This window comes from Homalodisca vitripennis, chromosome 7 (assembly GCF_021130785.1).
Source record: "Homalodisca vitripennis isolate AUS2020 chromosome 7, UT_GWSS_2.1, whole genome shotgun sequence".
Lineage (NCBI taxonomy): Eukaryota > Metazoa > Arthropoda > Insecta > Hemiptera > Cicadellidae > Homalodisca > Homalodisca vitripennis.
This window is the reverse complement of record NC_060213.1, coordinates 27805126-27825107: the sequence shown is the minus strand read 5'-3', so window position 1 is coordinate 27825107 and position 19982 is coordinate 27805126. Positions and strand designations below refer to the sequence as shown.

The window sequence follows — 19982 nt, the reverse complement described above, 5'->3', positions numbered from 1 at the left end:
CTTCACCTCTAGTGATGTGGGCCAGAAATATTGCCAGTGGGAGGGAACACAAGAAATGGGAATATTGCCAGGAATATTTTTTTGGACCAGTAAGATTCCCAAAAATTGGGAATTTATGAAAATTTGTAATTTTGAATGTTTTAAATGTTAAAGAATCTTAAAACTAGGTAAACTAAGTGAATTCATACATTTTAATACATGCATTAATTCTCCTTGTATATACAATGTCCTGGGATTTTATAGAACTAAATGGATTTCATTTCCTAAACATTTTTTAAAACAAACATTTAAAAATCTAGCATTTTTCGAGAAGTAATTTCATCTTGGAACTCATGTTCAAACATCCTAGATCTAAAATATTCAAAAACTACTTATTTTTATACATTCACTATTTCATTATGTTTTATAGCTTTACAATTTATTTATAATTACCAATATTCCCATTTCTATATTACCAGTTTAATTTAATTATAATTGTATGTTTAAATTCATTTCAGTTATAGAAATTTATTTAACCATATAATTACTGCTTTTACCTATTATTTTCTGTTTTTGAGTTTTCTTCCAAACTAATCATAATTTCCCGGGAATTTATGAATTTTAGAAATATTGCTGGCAACATTCCCTGGGAATATTTCCTCAATTTTAAATTCCCAGGAAGTTAGGATGAAAATTTTATCTATCTGCATATAAACCTCAGACATTTATAACCAATTTATCGGATAGACTTTTATATTTCAAATAAAAACATATATATATATATATATATATATATATATATATATATATATATATATATATATAATATAGTTTATACGTTACATTTATACCCAAATTTAATGTGTGCATAAAAATGTATAATTTACATTTATTTATTTAAATTTTGTATTTGTAGAATCTTTATACAAGTAACATGTGTTAATCAAAGATATAGCTCTATAACAATTTTGATCATTATTAAGCACAGTGTGTTCAAATGATGGAAAAAATGTAGTTTTGGATAAAATACAATCTGACACATTTTAAAACCATACTGGTGATCTTTTTTTGATGAAATACTTGTTTGTCATCTATAACAACAAAATATATATTTTGTTTTAATAGATTTAATTTTTTTCTTGTTTTAATTTTTATACTTTTAAGTGGTTTAGATTAAGTTGTAACCACCATTTACCTTAATTTACTAGTTAGCTTTCCAGAAATGCTTTAACTCACAAATGGAATTTAAAAGTGTTAATTTTGTATAAAAATATGATTTGACCCTTGGGTACTCTGATATTTACTAACCTAAAGTCCCTCACTAGAATAGGGCACTATGTTGAAAACAGCAAAATTGTACAAAGCTACTACATTATTGTTCATAACACTTAATAGTTTATAACAATAAGAAAATAGTTTTGTTGAATGAGATAGATAAAGGGTTAGCCAGTGAAACGGGAAGATTGGAGATGGCCTTGACAGTTGGAACGTGAGTGGTGGGGGTAATAGTGGCCGGCTCCTTTCTACCTGCGTGTCCCGCCATTTAGTTGAGATGGATCGTTGGACGGGTGAACATTGCGGCTACGTGGTTAAAGCGTATTATACAAATGGTGAGAGTTTGGTGAAAACGCGACGTGCTTTTCGACGCCATTTCAGGCCTGTTCCTTCGGATAACGCAATTTGTTCGTGGATAAACAACCTTGAATAAACTGGATCAACATATAAAAAACAAGGTGGGATTGCAAAAACCATTTGAACTCCTCAAAATATCGCTACTGTTCAACAGACAATGCTCAGAAGTCCACGCCGATCTGCCAAACAACATGCTATACGCCTTGGAAGAACATGCTCACTTCGGTGAGAAGGATTCTTCATCAAGATTTAAATTTTCACTCATACAAAATACAGATTGTGCATCTCTCAAACCAACTAACCATCAGAAACTATTACAATTATGTAAGGAAATGGCCAGAAGACTTGAAGAAAACGTCAACCAAGTAAACAACTTGTGGATGAGCGATGAGGCGCATTTCCACCTCATCAGTTTTGTTTTGTTAATAAACAAAACTTCAGATACTGGTCGGAGGAAACCCCTGACGCACTTCATGAAACGCCTCTTCATACTGAAAAAGTGAAGGTTTGGTGCACAAGGTGAGCAAGAGGAATCATAGGCTCATTTTGCTTTGAGGATGTCAATGGAAGTGCTGTGGCTGTTAACTCTGTGCGTTACGTTGCAATGATCCAGACCTTTCTTACACAATTCTCCCATTTTCCAGTGAATGAACACACAATGTTCCAAGAAAATGGGGCAACAAGCCACACTGCAAGAGTTACCATGAATGCTTTGTTTCCAGGTGGTGTCATTTCCCGAAACGGGGATATCTCTTGGCTCCCTCGCTCTCTAGATTTTACAGCCAGTGACTTTTTTCTATGGGGTTACTTAAAACAAGAGTTTTTCAGAACGATCCACCTAGAACTATCCCAGCCCTAAAACAACGAATTCGGGACGAAATCGAAGGAATACCAGTCAATATGCTGCAAAATGTCATGAGAAATTTCCAGGCCCGGCTGCAGCAGTGCATAGATTCCAATGGAGGACATATGGCAAATGTTATATTCGAAAAATAATTTTTTTACTTATTGTACAGTAAATGGCTACCTTTTTTCTTTATATTTATAACCATTAAATGATAAAATTAATTTTCTTAAAAAATTAGTCGCTTATTTAAATCTTCCCGTTTCACTGGCTAACCCGTTACTATATTACTAACTTGTTGGTAAGAGATACTATATCAATCTCCATTGCCCGTCCTACATATTGTGTAATGTACTATTTTTTATCAAAATAAGTGCAATATTTATTATTATTTATTTAATTCAATGAAACTATTTTTCTTCAACAAATATTGTATTTTTTCCGTCTCAATATGATTTCCGTCAAAACATCAGTAACAATATGTTTCGTGATATGAAATCAGATCTCTTCTTCAGGTTAACACATAATTGCAAACTAGGTTAAAATAAACAAATCATACCAGAGCGTTGTGACACGCCTAAGTCAGGAATCACAACCACCATGTTGTGTCAACTTCACTAACTCTAAAACATGTACTTAATAAAAAAACTAAACGTAACACTAATTATTAAAACTGAACTACAGAATACAGGTCACAATAGGTCTGTGTTCGTCGACCGACCACCTACGACTGACCAGAGGTCAATATCAAATTGTAGATCATCACGGCAGAAATAAGATGGCGGCAAAAAAAGTAAGGGGTTAGGAGTGGGCCTTTTTTATTATTGGTTCATGCTTAACACATGTTACTATTACTGTTCCAACTGGATTTATCTGTGATACTATGAGTCTCAGAAAGGATTTATAAGTCAGCTGTTTCAAGTGTACACCTTATATAAGTTTTTGGTCCAAACATCCAATTTTATATCCTAATTGGAAGTAGATTGTGAAAAAGTTTATGTAAATTCTGTTGATAACGTTTTCAAAATATTTGATGGATCATTTGTATTTATTATTTTTTTTAAACTATTTCCGTTTTATTATCCATATAATCAGGTCAATGTAATGGAATACCCTTTTTTCTTTCATTTGTCAGTAATTATACTGTAATTCAAAACCTGATAGTTATATTTTGCATTTCAGTTTAATTGATGATTTCCTTCTGGAAACTTGGACTTGTGAATCTTGTGGACTAGTGGCAGCACTGAATTTCTTGGAGAAACACCAGCATTTGCAAGGCTGCCAACCTTCCAGTGTTAACAAAGGTTAGTTGAGTGTACAGAGAGTTTTGAATTCTGATAAGGAATTTCTCGGTGCTTTACTTATGTACAAAAGCCATTTCTTTTTCTGTTTTGAAAAGCTAAAATTATTTTTTAAATCATTAATATTTGCAACAAATTTAGATTTTTAAAGTGTAATAACATCTTTTCTTTAGTGTAATCCGTATAAAAATGTAAAACTGTCTGGTGTGTATGTAAATGCGACTAATTTTTTATTTCTCAATCTTTCAGAGAGCAAAGAAGAAGAAGAGTCTTGTGCACCTAAACCGAACAGCATGGCCTATGATTGTCCAGATTGTTGTAAAACTCTATATTTAACATCTATTGAAATATTAAAACACAAACGATCTCATTCATGTTGAGAAGTGTTCTAAAACTGAATACCTTCATCGTGATAACTCTTTAACTATTGTAAATATGTAAAATATATTTATCTCTGTCAGTATTTTATAAAATATAATTTTTTAAGAAAGATGTTGATTTTTTCTTTCCATATAAAATATTAAGGATACCGTTAACCTTATTTCCTAGGACAATTCATGCAAGTGGTTTCGGACAAGTGATATAATAACAGAATCGATCTGAACTGTTAAGACACTTTGAATTATCCTGTGGATCTGAGGAACCATTAATTAAACTTCGCTTAAGGCTGTTTCACACCGCGGTCACACTATGTCACGTTACGTCACGTGACAGATTTTTCAAAAGATCTGTTTCCATTGTTGTAAATGGTGTAATCACACTGACCTCGCAGAACCTCACAGACACCACAGACGTCGACAGACGAATCTGCGGAATCGCTCCGAGAGCGATCTTTTAAAACATCTGTTGACGTCTGTGGCCTCGCGCATGCGCACTGGTTCGCTGCCCCGCCGCGCTCATGACCAGACCTGTCGCTCAGTTCCACATTACAGGAAGTTGGATTGCTATTTTTGTTATTTACTATGGAACAGTTAATTGAAGCCGTCAGAAACGCATCCACTGCTGTGGAATACAGATTTGGAGGAGTATAGAGACAGTAATTTAAAGGACACAGCATGGGGTGAAATAGCAGAGCAACTGGAACAAAATAGCAAGTAACTTAGTTCTTAATTGTACTTGTTCAAGCTTAAAAACTTTCAAAATAACCCTTCATAATTGAGTATAGTTTAATAATATTGACAACATAAATGTTTAGTGGTAATATCTATTTCACTGGTTTTAATATTAGCATACATTTTTATTATTTATACTCTTTAATGAACATCCCAAATTAAATTTGGTAACAAAATCTCGTAAGGATAAAAAAACACGACTTACAAAAAGAAAAAACACATGCATGTTAAATCAAAATTGGAATTATGTTTATACGAAAGTGATTCAACAGAAAATTACATATTAAATAATGTTTCATATACAAACAGTAGAATAATCATTTCTACTACATGCCACAAACTGTAAGCAAACATATTTTTTAAATATTAATCATACACAAGAGCAGAATATATACAAATTGTTAGAACAATTAATTGTTGATTTGGTTGTCATTAAATGTGGTTCCACTTGCCATGGGACACTTCCTTCTTCGGACATGAAGTATTTAGCAAAGTGATCTCTTATCTCGGTAGCTTCTTTAGATGCCTGAGCACCATAACGAGGAATAGGTTTCCATGCTTTGTCATAAGCTACTAAAATTTCCTCAGGCGTCATTTACTGGAGAAAATGATCCCTTGGAGCAAAGATAATTGTGGAGGACGGCTGTTGCTTTGACTATCTTGTTTACTAAGTGCAGCTTACAGTTTAAGGGTCTGAAGTAGATACGCCATCTTTGTGCAAGAATGCCAAAAGCATTTTCAACTACTCTTCTACATCTACAAAGTCTATAGTTGAAAATTCTTCTTTCGTCGTTAAGATGTCGGTCCTTTGGGAATGGGACGAAGCAAGAAACGTTTAAGAGGAAAACCTTCGTCACCCACAATCACATAAGGATTATTGAAATTTTCCTCAAATAATGGTTCATCAGGAGGTACTGCCATAGCATAGTTGCTTAGTCTTTTCCCTAATTCACTCTCAACAAAAATACTACTGTCAGATTCTTTTCCATAAGCACCACAATCTATAGCGGATGAATTTGTATTCTGAATCAACCAGTCCCAAAAGAACAGTAGAGTAGTATTTTTTGTAATTAAAAAAGTTTGATCCAGAGTTCGGGGGAGCTTGTATTTGTACGTGTTTGCCATCAATGGTTCCTATGCAATGGGGAAAATCCCATCTGGAACGGAAGCCCTCTTCAATGTTTCGCCACATGTTCTCGTCTGGAGTTGGCATGTATAGGGGTTGCAGGTTCTTCCATAAAGCATCACACCACCTCTTCAACTATTTTTGACACGGTACTAACTCCAATTCTGTAGCTGAAGCTGATTGTTGTAAATGTATCTCCTGTAGACAAGAATCTGAAAAAATTTCAAACACTTTAATAATGTTTAATTTTACAGAAGCGAATTTGAAAGAGGAATGGAGGAAATTACGTGACGCCACCGCCAAGCTCTCTTCCGGAAGAAGACCAAGTCAGGCCAATCAGCTACAAAATTGAAGCCATGGAAATACGAGAAACAAATGGAGTTCCTCGTTACAACAATGAAACATAGGAAGTAAAGACCTTTTTACATTTTCAAGTATATATGCTATTTTTTCAATCTAAAAGTGATGGGGATGAGGGAAGACTATGGTTGTCGTTTTCAAGTGATAATTTTTAATTATCATGATAAGTGTTGTTTAAGTTACAACGGATGCAACAAATTACGTCTTGTAGCAATTAAAATATATTTAACATCTATACTGCACTTACATACAAGACGGTAAACATACAAAAAAAGGCATTCGATTTCGACCAATCACAAAAGGTCATCATGAGGCACATGAATGCAGAATCAATATGGCAACATTGATTAAATACTAAAAAATACCAAAATAATAGAAATTGACCCCAGTGGCAACTATCGTAATTTGTATCCGGAAAAATCTGGTAGCCAACAGTATTTAAGCAGTGACGCCATTTTCTTTCTGCCATTCTTAGGCCTGATGATGACCGATGGGATTGATCAAACGCGATTGTCTTGTATATATTCTTACTATCCTGTAAATACGAGTTGTAAGACATAAATTAATATATACGTTGTAATTATTAATTAAAAACGTATACACATTAATGTTTGAAATTTAGCTCTCCATTTAATTATTGATATTAAATATGTTTCTGCGTGTGATCCCACCGTAGTTCTACGTCTTTGTTTTTGTGTGTTTCAGGTGTGACACTAATATCCCTCCAATGGACCAAAGTGTTGTGGGGGCAACAGTCCCTATCTGCGACCGTCCTTTCACTCCAGGAGATGAAAGTATTACTGATGTAGAAGAAAATGAAGAGACTAGTTTTCTGCCCTCTACTAATGCTGCAAACACTAGGTGAATCCCGTAAACCGTCATCCCAGAAATGTGGACAAATTAATTAATTATTTTCAAGAAAAGAAAGACAGAAAGCCAAAAGAAGTGCAACCAGAAGCTGATGACTTAGACTTATTTTTCGCCAGTGCTTGCAAGTCACTCGTTTGCTCCCTCGTTTTTTGCAGACACGGATTAAACTGGAACTCATGCAGTCAATCGCAAAAGAGCGGAGGAAGAGCATTGGCGCTCTTCGAACCAACAGCAAGCTGTTCAAGAACCATTAAGTGTACCACATTATTCATTTCCTCCATCCTGCCCCTCTTCTTCATCCACCTCTTCGAACATGCATTGCATCTCTTATTTGAGTGATAACACCAACAGTTTTGAATCTCTCTAATCTCTCAGTAACTTTGCCACATTATGCTAATTTTAATAATGTAATGTGTATTTTCTTCGAAAAAATTTTGTACTCTTTAACTACATTTAAGAGATTTCAGTTGAATATAATAAATAGTTTTCATTGTCCGATTCCTTCTCGATTATTAAGTTAAAAATTAGTTGTAATATGCGTAATTAAAGTAGAGATTCCTAAATGTTAATAATTTTTAAATATAATAAATGGGTGCTAAATAATTTTCAAAAGTAATAAATATTTGTTTATATATTTAAAATAAGTTTCACCAAAATTATAAACCATCTACAATAAGATTTCAAACAAGTAAATTGTATAGAGCATTAGTAAACTTACCTTAGGCATATCGCCAATCTTTCTCTGCTGGAAATACATCTCCTGTAGTTGGTATCTTTTTTACTAATATCGTTACATATCAATGTTAATATCTCTTCATACTCAGGTTTAGATAGCCGAAAGTATTTTGTGAATCTGTCATCATCTAGCTCCAAATCCTTCATCAGATGATGATACTCGCCGCACTGTTCCGTCTTTGGTTGATAGGGTGCACCCAATGCGTTCGGTTTGTTAAACCGAATACAACAGCATGAGTTCCTCTTCACTACTAGAACTACTATCGCCGTCATCCAACCAAGGCAACATTTTTTTGTAAACGCGCTATCGCACCACGAACCACTTTCCATGTTACCTGCTTCAACTAAAATGACTGACTGAGAGCAGAAACAATGTCCCAGTATCTGACAGACGTCGGTGGCGGTGTGGTGAACTGTACGTCTGTCACGTGACATCTGTCACGTGACGTAACGTGACATTTAGACTAAAAGGGGCCTCACATACAATGTGATGGTCCTGCTGTGGTATACCCCAAGAATGAGCGCTGTTGCCCCACAAAATGTTGATATTTAAATACGGTTTTTATAAAATACATTTAATAACATGCAATAAGATGTAACTCTCTCAACACATTTTTACTTGTAAAACCGAACATTTTGTAGTAGTAAAAAATGTTTACAATTAGTTTCTTTATTCATTGTTCACAATTTAAGGAAGCAAAATAGCTCTTATGGTTCCACTAAAGATAACTGATATTTTACTGCTTTTATTATAAGTCTGTAATTAGATTACTTATATACATGGTTTTACAGGTGCAGGGGAACTTTGTGGTTACCTGAATACTTAAGATTTACAATGAAATATCACTATAAATTTATTCATTGTAAAATCTTTTGTTGTATCCTTAAAACATATCATATATTTAAAACTAGCCATTAAAATTTCTAATTGACTAAGCATTTAACACGTGTTTTCACCAGTTGTCGATGAAAGCAGATTTCTGTGATGGGTCTTTGTGTGTGTCCATCTATATACACACGAAACCCTTTGGATGAGTTAAGTAGGGTTCATGCCAAAAACCATCAGAAACTCAATTTTCTTTTCAAACATTTATTTGGTTATTTTTTTATTCTTTACTAAGTTCTGAACATACAAATGCGTACAAAAAACAGCCTTGCAATTTCTTTATACGGAACTAAAAAATATTTTAAAGTGATACTTATGTAAAATTGTTTGTTGCATAGTTGCAAAAACTTGGCATCTGTGTGTATTTTATTCTTTTTTATACTATTCTTCATGAGTCAAAACCCCTAATGCAATAAACATCTATTTTAACCATCCATCACTAGCTTGTTCAAATAATTAATACTACGGCTGTTTATGTTCTCTAGTGGCATTCTTACGTACTATTTTGGCTGGGAACCGTTCAATATAATTATTGCTGTAAGGTGCTGCCTCCTAGCGACAGAATATATAATCTCAGCTTTGCCGCCAAATTTTCCAGTAATTTTTTTGCGCCAACTCTTTTTTAGGCTATTTTTAGTTATTGTACTGGAGTGAATATGACCGTTTTGTGATTACTGTGGTAAAGTTAATGATTATCTGGACTAAAGTGATCTTGTCTTGAGTGTACAAGCAAGCAAAAACCCTTATTTCTTATGGTGAGCATACAAGAAAAAGAAAAACTGCTTATGAGTGCTCTGTTTGTGGATTTGTGTGTTTAAAAATTATCATGCTTTGCTAAAAAAAGTACGGTTTTAACGCCTAGATTGTGAAAATAAGGAATTTTTTGGTCTTTTATAATATTTCAATACATTTTGAATGAATACAACTATTAAGTGTTCTTCACTCCCTCAAGTATATTAATGATAATTTTGCCTACTCTAATAGACCCTAGGTAGGTTGACGGTTAGAGCCGTCAGTACTCCTCAACAGGTTAAATTGTCAAAAAATCTTAACCCCTCAAATAGATATTTATATGATTTTCCAAATATTTTAACCCGCAAAAACTAGGAAACAATTAAATAAAAATCAATTTAAAAAATAAATATTGTGATTTGTGCAGGAAAAATTTTTTTACTAACCCACAAACATTAGTTTAGTTTACAATATCATTTATTTTTCACAAGTTTCGAAAATATAAAAAATATAGGAGATTTTAAGTTATTTGAACAAGATTTATAAAAAAAGTATTAAAATGTGAGGAAAAATAATCACAGTAAAAATATAAAATTGTGCATCAATAAGAAAAATGTTAACATCATGAATTGACTAGTATTTTTATCTTTATCAAATGTAATATTGATACATCGTCAATGTGAACACAATAAGAAAAAGTTTACAATATCTTTATATTTTGGAGAATAGTAGTTGTATATAGAAGTGTAGGATTCTTTTTAGTTTAGTTGGTTAGTCACAGAACATTAAAAACCAGCTCATGGGAATCAAAAAATTGAATTTCTGATATTGGTCAAAGCATTTGGATGTAATAGTGAAACAACTGTATGGTCATATATTGTACATATGTCTATTATTAATTTAACAATTTAAAAATGTCAAGGATTGAAATAAGACACAATTTTAATAAATATAAATATATTGGACAAAAACTTTTTCATAAACATACAAAAAGAAATAACAAGTCATATAAATGCAATCACTTTGCCCTATAGGCAGTATCTCTCTTATCTTAGATCCAGAACAAAAGTAAAAAGCTCCAACAATCCAATATATACTTGAAATAACTCTGTTTTAAATATAAAGAGGAATTGAATGTTTTTAACACACAAATAAAAGAGTAGTTTAGTTACATATTATATAAAATGAATAAGGAATGGCAGAATGCCAAAACAAAATTAAATGTACATTGTTTTGTTTACAACATACTTAATACTCCTGCAAATTAAAATTACATTCACACAGAATATGTTGCCTCGAAAATACACAACAATGGCATAAATATAACAAAAAAATATTGGTCCTTTCGTGTTGACTCGTAAACAATCCAACATGAAAATGGCTTAAAAATTACAAACTTGCCTGAATCTGTTCTGTACTATAGATCTCCTGAAATATAAAACCATTTGGAACTAACACAGGAAGGGGCTATTGGAAAACAAAAACAAATTTGTAATTTTGTATACTTAAAAACTATTAAAAAAGCTAATAATTATTGAATCAATAAGTGCAATTGCAGATGCACTAACTACTTTGTACTCTGTTACTTGTCGGCAGCAAGAGAATTTTTTAATTGTTATAATTGCTACTCATAAACATCTAATCTGATTGTTATCAAACTGAACAAAACTTAAGAGTTGATGTAAAAAAAGGATTTAGATCTGCAGTGCCCTTTTTATTTCCCATCGCATCCAATTTTGTATGAGCTTAGGGATTTATTTGATAAATGCGGTAAATAATCATAATAGTTTTTTTTTATCACATACAAACAAACTGGACTTCTATGAGAATTGTTTCTTTTCGAATTGCAACAAACAAAGAAGAGTCTAAGATTGTCGTTAATATTAAAAAGACAATCTAAATCTTTTACAAACTTAAGATCAAATATTAAGAGAGTTAAGAACTAAACTAATATCCCTTTGCTGTCTCCACACCCCATCTAATTCATAGAACAGAACTATTGACAAACACACCATCATCGGGAGAACACCATCTCCTTGTGTTCTTTAACTTTAAAAACATAACTTACCACAAAACGACACTTGACAAAAAAACTATTTTAACAAATCCAAACATTTTTAATAAATTCAAGGGTCCACTCGTTATTAAGGAGCTTAAAAGCATTATGCACTTTGTATAAAAATTAGGAATTAATCAATCACACTAGCGTTGTGACTGTCAGTCTCAGTGACGAGTTTTCAATAGATAGTTCAATGGAGGCATTTCAACCTGGCGGCTTTTGTTTCAACTTGGCTAAATATTTCACTTTGAGTCTGTTCGCTTTTTGTTCTGGAAAATAAACATTCACAATTACTTCATACATAGCCATATAAACTTTGTAAACAATTCTACTTAATACATTTGATACCCATGCAACATAATACACTGGAATGAATGAGATATTACAAATAAAACATTATTATTTGGCAATACAATTAAAATTGGTATCAATCCTTTAACCCTTTGCGCTTGAAAGGCCAGCAGCACTGGCCACACCAAGGTTGCAGACAGCTCGCGTTAGTTTTGCCACAGTTTGTCCTCGCAACTCGTATGGCCAGTTAAAGATGGTCGCGCTACTTTCATTGACAGCTCGGCGGCCATATTTGATGTCTGCCTCTCCAGATCGGAATTACTTTTTCAATATCCTCCGCGTTATTTGCATAGTAATTTAAAATGGTTAAAGAAGAAATGAAAAATGATTTTAAATTGTTCTTAATGAATTTTTTAATACAAAGATAAACATACATTTGGGAAATTTAACTCTTATATGTATATTGTTAACAAAGATATTTAAATAAAATATTATAAAGTAGGCTTTTACAGTTATGTTTTACTCAGACATGAACTATTTCACATTTTTCTGTCTTTAATTTTTTTTTACAGAATAAAACTTTCTAATAAAATGCTCTAGGTTTCTATCACTTCAGTGTATAGGCCCACCACTACACGTCGTTCATCTTATTTGCACAGTCAATGTTTAGAGAAGAAGTATAGGCTAATTTAAAATTTACTGCTTTATGCTTTACTTAAAATTACTTTAAAATAAAGCTGCTCGATAGGTTTCAGCACTCACCATTCATTATAAAACAAAGAGAATATTAGAAAATAAACACTATATTTAGTGGCCAGTGGTGCTGGTCTTACGAGCTATGGACGAATTATATCTTGGCCAGTACAGCTGGACATACGAGTTGAGATAACATTACAGCAAAAATTAATTCACGCTTTTGACAAAATGGCAGTGGTTAACCAATTTAGCAGTGTGTATTCCATAGTCATATGTTAAGATTATATATAAAATTAATAGTGCTATGTTTATTATGATAATGTTAAGTATTATTATGTGAAATGCTTATCAGTATTATGATACCAACAACTTATACTGCATTACGGTGCGAATCAATTGAGTAATGAGTACTAATTCTTCAATAGCTTGAGCCATACATATTATCATTTTACAGTTATGAATATTACGATACCAATAACTTGCAATATCAGTGTTACGATGCTTGGGTAGAAAAAAACCGGATTAGTATTGTAAACACAGAACGAATGCAATTGATTATAGTACGACCAGTCACATGACTTCTCTTCTCTCCGCTGCTTGAGTTTCCTCTGGCTTCCATACTTGCTTCACCTGTAGCGCTGATTGTAAGCCGTTTATGTTTTGTTCCTGCATCGGGAAAAGTGTTGCGTATTCAAAAAGAACAGAGTGAACATCAAATTTCTTTTCAAACTTGGAATATCTGCAAGTTAATATAATATGTTGCTGAATGTTACAGCAAGTGTACGGTGATGATTATTTATCACAAACATAAGTGTTTGAGAGGTTTGAACAATTTAAAGATGATCACAAGTCACAAACGCACTGCAGACCATCTGCTAACATTGAAAAAATCGGTCTTCTTGTTCGACAAGATCTCCGTTTAACTTTCAGAGCAGTGTATGAGTTAGTTAACAGGGAAGGCAGATTCTTCATGAAAGTTCCAACTTAAACAAAATGTGTTCAATATGGTTTCAAATTGTCTCATAGCAGAAGGAATTCGTTCTAACATCCTAGAAAACATTGAAAATTGCCCTACCTTAAGTGAAAACCTCATTACTTGCTATGAATCATGGTTTTTTATTTATGACCTCAAACAAAAAGTCAATTGTTGCATTGAAAAGTCTCATCATTCTCATAACAGCAAAATCAAAATTCAATTATAATTGTCTTTTTTTATATCAAGGGGATTGTGCACATTAATTGGGCAAACAGTGAATCAGCATCACTACATTAGCGTCCTGTCTACCATATGTAAAGAAGCGTGTATGGAGAAATTGAAATTATTTGTGGAAAAGCAAGTCATGGATCCTACACCAGAACAATATTTTGGCAGTCACAACGATTTTAGCCAAACACAGCATCCCCATATTAGACCATCCACTCTACTCACCTTACTTGGTCCTCTGTGATTTTTTTTTTTTTTCCACTAAAGTCAAGTCAGCTTTGAAAGAAATAAGATTTGAGACTGTTGCAGCAGTAAAAGAGAAAGTAACAGTAGTACTGAATAAAATTACGGAAAATTATCTGTAGTATCGGTACGCACAATGGAAAATGTACATGGAACAGTGAAACGGCCAAAGAGGACAGTATATTGAAAGGGAACATCAAATTGTGAATTTTTCAGCCTCACTGTTTTTTTCTAGCAACACTGTCCTTGTATGAATTCACTGGTTATTTACCTTGCACTGAAATTTAAACAGTACAAAAAGGAATTACTCAGATATTGACAAACACACAACCAAGAAATTAACCAAACCACCATAATAAATCAGTACCTACCACCCTCCGCATCCAGCATTAAACCTATCAGCAACATTTTCTACCACCAAAAAGCAACAAAAAAATTGTATTACCAATACACAATTGATTCCAAATATCATTTGCTTCTTGTGGTTTCAGAAGCCGCATTGAAACGTACGCTCCTCTTGTGCAGAAACTGTGAAGTGAGATAAAAATGTACTCTTTTATTGTAATATGTAAATACAATGTGTCCCAAAAAAAAACTGAATAACTTCAAATCTTAATAAAATCTGCACAGTTAAATTTTGATCGTTTTAAGCATGATTATGTTATACTAAAATTTATAAAATTCCTTTTAATGTAAATATTAACTGTTCTATTGCTGTTTGCTCAAAATCCATAAACTCATAATATAACCTAAAATAAAGCAGCCGCTATGAATGCTCAAGAGAAAGCGCAATGTGTTGAATGGTACATTGAAACAGACTCAGATATTGTAGTGCAACAAAAAATTTAAAACACGCTGTGGTCAACATTCACCTTGAAGGAACAGCATTTGTTTTCGGAACCTTCCCCTGTATTCGTTTTCTGAATTTTTTGAAATCCATGGTGGAAAACATGGATAAAAACAGTTTTATTACATTTTTTTTCTTTAACTTTAATTTTTAAATTTTCATTATTTTGTAATTTTAATAATTTTAGTATGAAACTATTGTATTATATAATGAATTGTGACCTGTTACTATTGTTAACAATGATGTTAATGTTAATAATGTTATTATTATAGTATTATATTGGATTGACACCATTCTTATGTACACCATGTGTATTAATATGAATAAAGATGTTTCTGATTCTGATTCTGATTGTGTCTGGTATTACATGTTAAGGTTGTAATACCAGGTGTAATACCACCTTTAGCTGGAATCTTGTTCTTGTTAAATCTATTACTACTAACGATGGGAGACCGAAGAAAGGGAAATTTCTGACTATGTCATCTGTCGTACCAGCGTATCTGGATCTTGTAAGATGTAATATGACAATAAACATTCATTCATTCATTCATTCAGGTTAGCTGGCAGCACTGAATATTCAAGAGGCAATGGTAAGCCTAAACTGTCAAATGAAGTTATTGAGAATGTGTAATAATCATTTCTACAAAGTCCTCTAAAATCTATTCGCACTGCATCATGTGAGTTAAATTTATAAAAATCCAGTGTTCAAAGAATTTTAAAGACCATTTTGAAAATGAAACTTTATATCATGCAGTCTCTGCAAAAAATTAACCCGGATGACAAACTTAAACATAAACACTGTGGTTACTGAGCTTGATTCGTTTATTTACTGATGGAAACTTTCTATAGAAGGTAGTGCTGTTTTCTGATGGTCACATTCCATGTATGCGGAAAAGTGAATAAAAATAACGTGCAGGTACCCCAAATGAGTTACTGAAAGAAATCCAGGAACATGTTCGAGACAGCCCAAGTTGAATGTAATTCATATGAAACATTTAATGTCCCATTTTTCTTTAATAAAAAATCAATTAACACATTCACTGCGGGTGACGAGCATGCTCGTCATGCGAAAATGGCGTGCCAGGCGGTGGACGAGTGAGCTCTGCATACGGCAGCTGCTTTCATATTGCCTCAGTGTGAGCTGAGCAGTTACCCGGGAAGACTGTAACACTCATAGCGAGGTGTGCCTGTTTCAGTGAGTCAGTTGGTGCGATTCGTCGCCGGTTCACCATTTTCGTTTGTTGTGTATGCTTTGCGATATTGTGTGACTGGATTATAGTGTCTGTTGACTGTGTAAGTGTACGTACTCATAATGAAGGAAGACGATAATGTTATTGACGATAATTTTTCATCTGACGAAGACAATGAGTCGAGTTCGAACAGTCTCCCACCCCCAGTGGGCCACCCCACCCCAATACGTGTAATTGATGTACTATCTACGTGTCATTCATGTACTATATTCGTGTAATTCACGAGTGTTTGTGCCGAAACCTAGTGTGCTGCGAGCACATACAACACGGGGACCGGCACCCGGTGCGGATGACGAGCAGACTCGGCACGGACATGACGTCACCCGTTCCGGCCAACGAAGCTTCCGGGATACCTTGGACAACCCTTTCAGCTATCCTGACTCCGTTTTGGGTAAGTATAAAACAAAAAAATTCCCGCATTTTCTGTTGCCGGTAATTTTGTCATCCGCAGTGAATGTGTTAATGGTAACATTAGACATGCTATAAAACTAAGCATACCCTCAACTGGAAGCCTAAAGTCTTGTGTTATTTTCAACAAAATGGTGCCTCTCTGCACTGGAACTTAATAAATTGTGAGAGAATCACTTGAAAACACTATCCTTTGTCAGTGAATTGGGCGCAACGACATCTCTCGTCTCTACAGTCCCCAGACTTAACACCATGTGATATTTTTTCTGGGGATTTGTAAAAGATCAGATTTTCAAGTCTAAACTGATAAAAATTCAAGAATTGACAATAATAATTAATGTGGCACTCATGATGATGAAATGTGTTATCAAGTATGGGCAGAGTTAGATTATCGAATTAACGATCATTTTACTAACAATGGAAACCACGTTGAACTTCACAAATAAAGGTGATACCCAAGATTTTATGTGGAGATTATGTATGTTACTGTAAATTAAAAAATTCTGTTATATGTGTGTCATTAAAATATTTGCAATCCAATAAAGTTGTTCAGGTTTCTTTTGGGACACAGTGTATAACAATAAAATTAACTGTTACCACTGGTAATGATTTATTACTAGGTGTACGCTCATTCTGTCAGTAATAAGTGAGTGAACGCTATCTTAAAACATCAGTCATTCCGCTAAATTTAATGGAACCAAAGTAAATTTTATTAAATGAAAATTCAGTTAAAATTGTATACACAAAATCGTCCTTATTTAATTATATAAGTGAAATATTAGAATTTTTTAAGAATAAATTTGGATAATAGGAACATTTTTAATCAGATTTCTGTGAATCTGTCTAGTATTCATCAAGAATTTCTGCAGTTATAAATATGTACAAAAAACATAAATTAATACCGATAGTCATAGCCTAGTAAAACGTACTAATAATAATCAATTGCTGCTTGGTTGAGCACAGGCGAGATTACAGTAGGCAAAATACAAGAGCTATGATTTCTAGTTGACAAAACCCAACATGTTCTAAACATTTAAAAACATTACAAAACATATATATACTGACTTGCTATCTAGACAAAATCTTATCCTTGTTTAACCCTGAAACTGGTGGTCAAATTCCTCTTAGTGGTGGACTTTGTACCTCAGACTCTGTCTTATATTTATTGTATCATCATATGGACAATATAAAACAATGATACTATATTATTATAAAACAAATTTATTCAGAAATGTTCAAGGGACATTTTCCTTAAAAATAATAATTATATATATATTTCCTATCAAGACATATCCTATCATCGGCAACTTGTCTTGTGAATCTAAAAATGTGATTTACCAAATTCAATGTAAAAAATGTCCAGCAGATTATATTGGCTCAACAACAAATACCTTGAGGACAAGAATGACAGGACACCGATTTGATTATAAAACACCAAGATTTAAAGAAAACTGTCGTGACTCATGGTATAAATCACAATGAAACTTTCGAAAATACATATTCAGTCAAACCTATTCGGCAAGTACATACAAATTCAAACCCAATTTACCTCAGAACATTAGAACAAGCACACCAATTGGTTTTAAAGAGCAAAATTCCACACGGACTCAACATCAGATAACTTAGCCAAAAACGTCTAAATTTGAAATCAACATATGGAACAATTGTTTAGTTCATGTCATCTGTATTTATTGTTATTACTTATTCACTGTTTATTTACTTTCGTTTGTACTGTTTTCTTTTATATTTTTATATTTTATACATTTTTTGCACCTGAAGACGGTTTTCACCGAAATATAGTGCCAATGTTTTAAAAACAATTTGTTTTAATTGTAAAGTAATTCACTACAAATAATATATATATATATATATATATATATATATATATATATATATATATGTATGTATTCTGAATGTAGTCACCATTGCATAACATAAAAAAATTGTAATGTTCACTTTGAATCCATTAAAAGTTTTTATTTGTAAAAAAATTATGATGGGTGATACGAATAAATACACATGTTCACAAAAACACTAAAACATACAATTATTCTTACTTGTAATACTCAATAAATAAGAAACGGCATGTTATTGAGAGAATAAAATAACAATCGTGTGAACCAGCTGATTCATCGTAGCACATGCAGCTGGTGCAGTACGTAAGAAATAGTTTAAGTAAAGTAGTTGACCAATAACTACCAGCCCACAATATGTTAATAGAAATTCTACTCACTTTGTCTTTCGCTTTTGCGTCACCTCCTGTTAAAGCTCTCACTTTGCTCTTTTCTTGTTCGAGCTGAGCGACCAGACTTGACACCTCGTCGGAGAGCTCATTTTTGACCCTCTGGAGCTCGTGGACTTCCACGAGTATGGTGGCCTTGTCTTTCACTGAAACGTACACTTTTTTACTTAATGACTTCTTTATAAACATTGCCAAAGATTCAGCTAGTAATAGTATAAGTGTAAATGTAAATAATTATAACATTAAACATTATTTAAGTGATAAACCTGTATCTGACAATATTAGTGAGTTTATTTTTAAATATGTAACGGAAAGTGATGTTATAGATATAGTAAGGCAATTAGCACTTAAAAAATGTATGGATCACTTTGGATTGACAAATGTCTTTGTGAAAGAAACAGTATCTTGTTTTGTTTCTCCTTTAACATTTTTAATTAATAACTGTTTAAACTTGGGCGTATTTCCTGATGTCTTAAAAACAACAAAAGTCCTTCCTATTTATAAAAAAGGAGAAAATTGGAAATTACAGACCTGTTGCTATTATTCCGGTTTTATCGAAAGTGTTCGAAATAATTGTTGGTAAACAGTTAATGCATTTTCTAGAAATGAAAGGCTTACTTTGCAAAGAGCAGTTTGGTTTCCGAAAAGGTTTCGCTACAACACATGGTATTATTTCTTCGGTTGATAAGATTCTTAACATTCTGTGATCTTAGCAAGGCTTTCAATCGAGTGTCTCATCAAATACTAATAAAAAAATTAGAACATTACAATATTAAAGGAGTAGCTTTAACCTTATTTAGCTCTTATCTGCAAAATAGGTTTCAGTATGTAGTTTTAGGAAAAGAAGTATCTTGCTGTAAGCCTGTAACTTGTGGAGTGCCATAAGGTTCTGTTTTGGGACCTTTATTGTTTTTAGTGGCGGCAATGATTTGAGTGCAAATGTTCCTGCTAATATTGTTCTTTATGCTTATGACACCACTATGATAGCTAGGAATACAAATTATGAACAGCTTTGAAAAGACTGTAAGTTAAACCAGAATGTAATAGAGGACTGGCTTTCTGCAAATAACTGAATTTTAAATAAAAGATACGACAGCCACTGTGTTATTTAGTCTTAGAGAAGCTCCTAATGTCCAAAAGGCAGAACTGTATTCTAAATTTTTAG

General features: G+C 33.0%; 2 protein-coding genes across 3 annotated transcripts in view; one reads left to right on the top strand and one right to left on the bottom strand.

Moving 5' to 3' along the window:
• The window catches only part of LOC124365763 (probable ATP-dependent RNA helicase DHX34), a 48733-nt gene extending 44485 nt beyond the window's left edge, over nt 1-4248 (top strand). Inside the window, exons 19-20 of the mRNA XM_046821767.1 lie at nt 3638-3759; nt 4006-4248. Coding sequence (XP_046677723.1) covers nt 3638-3759; nt 4006-4136 — 253 coding nt within the window. The 3' untranslated portion in view covers nt 4137-4248. The remainder of the gene's footprint in view (nt 1-3637; nt 3760-4005) is intronic.
• A 6269-nt stretch (nt 4249-10517) lies between these two features.
• Nucleotides 10518-19982, bottom strand: part of LOC124365762 (G kinase-anchoring protein 1-like) — a 30148-nt gene continuing 20683 nt past the window's right edge. The window contains exons 6-8 of one of the 2 annotated variants that reach the window (XM_046821765.1): nt 18809-18963; nt 14516-14598; nt 10518-11905 (exon numbers count right to left, since the gene is read on the bottom strand). In XM_046821765.1, coding sequence (XP_046677721.1) covers nt 14539-14598; nt 18809-18963 — 215 coding nt within the window. In that variant the 3' untranslated portion in view covers nt 10518-11905; nt 14516-14538. The remainder of the gene's footprint in view (nt 11906-14515; nt 14599-18808; nt 18964-19982) is intronic. The other variant, XM_046821766.1, reaches the window with a different exon arrangement.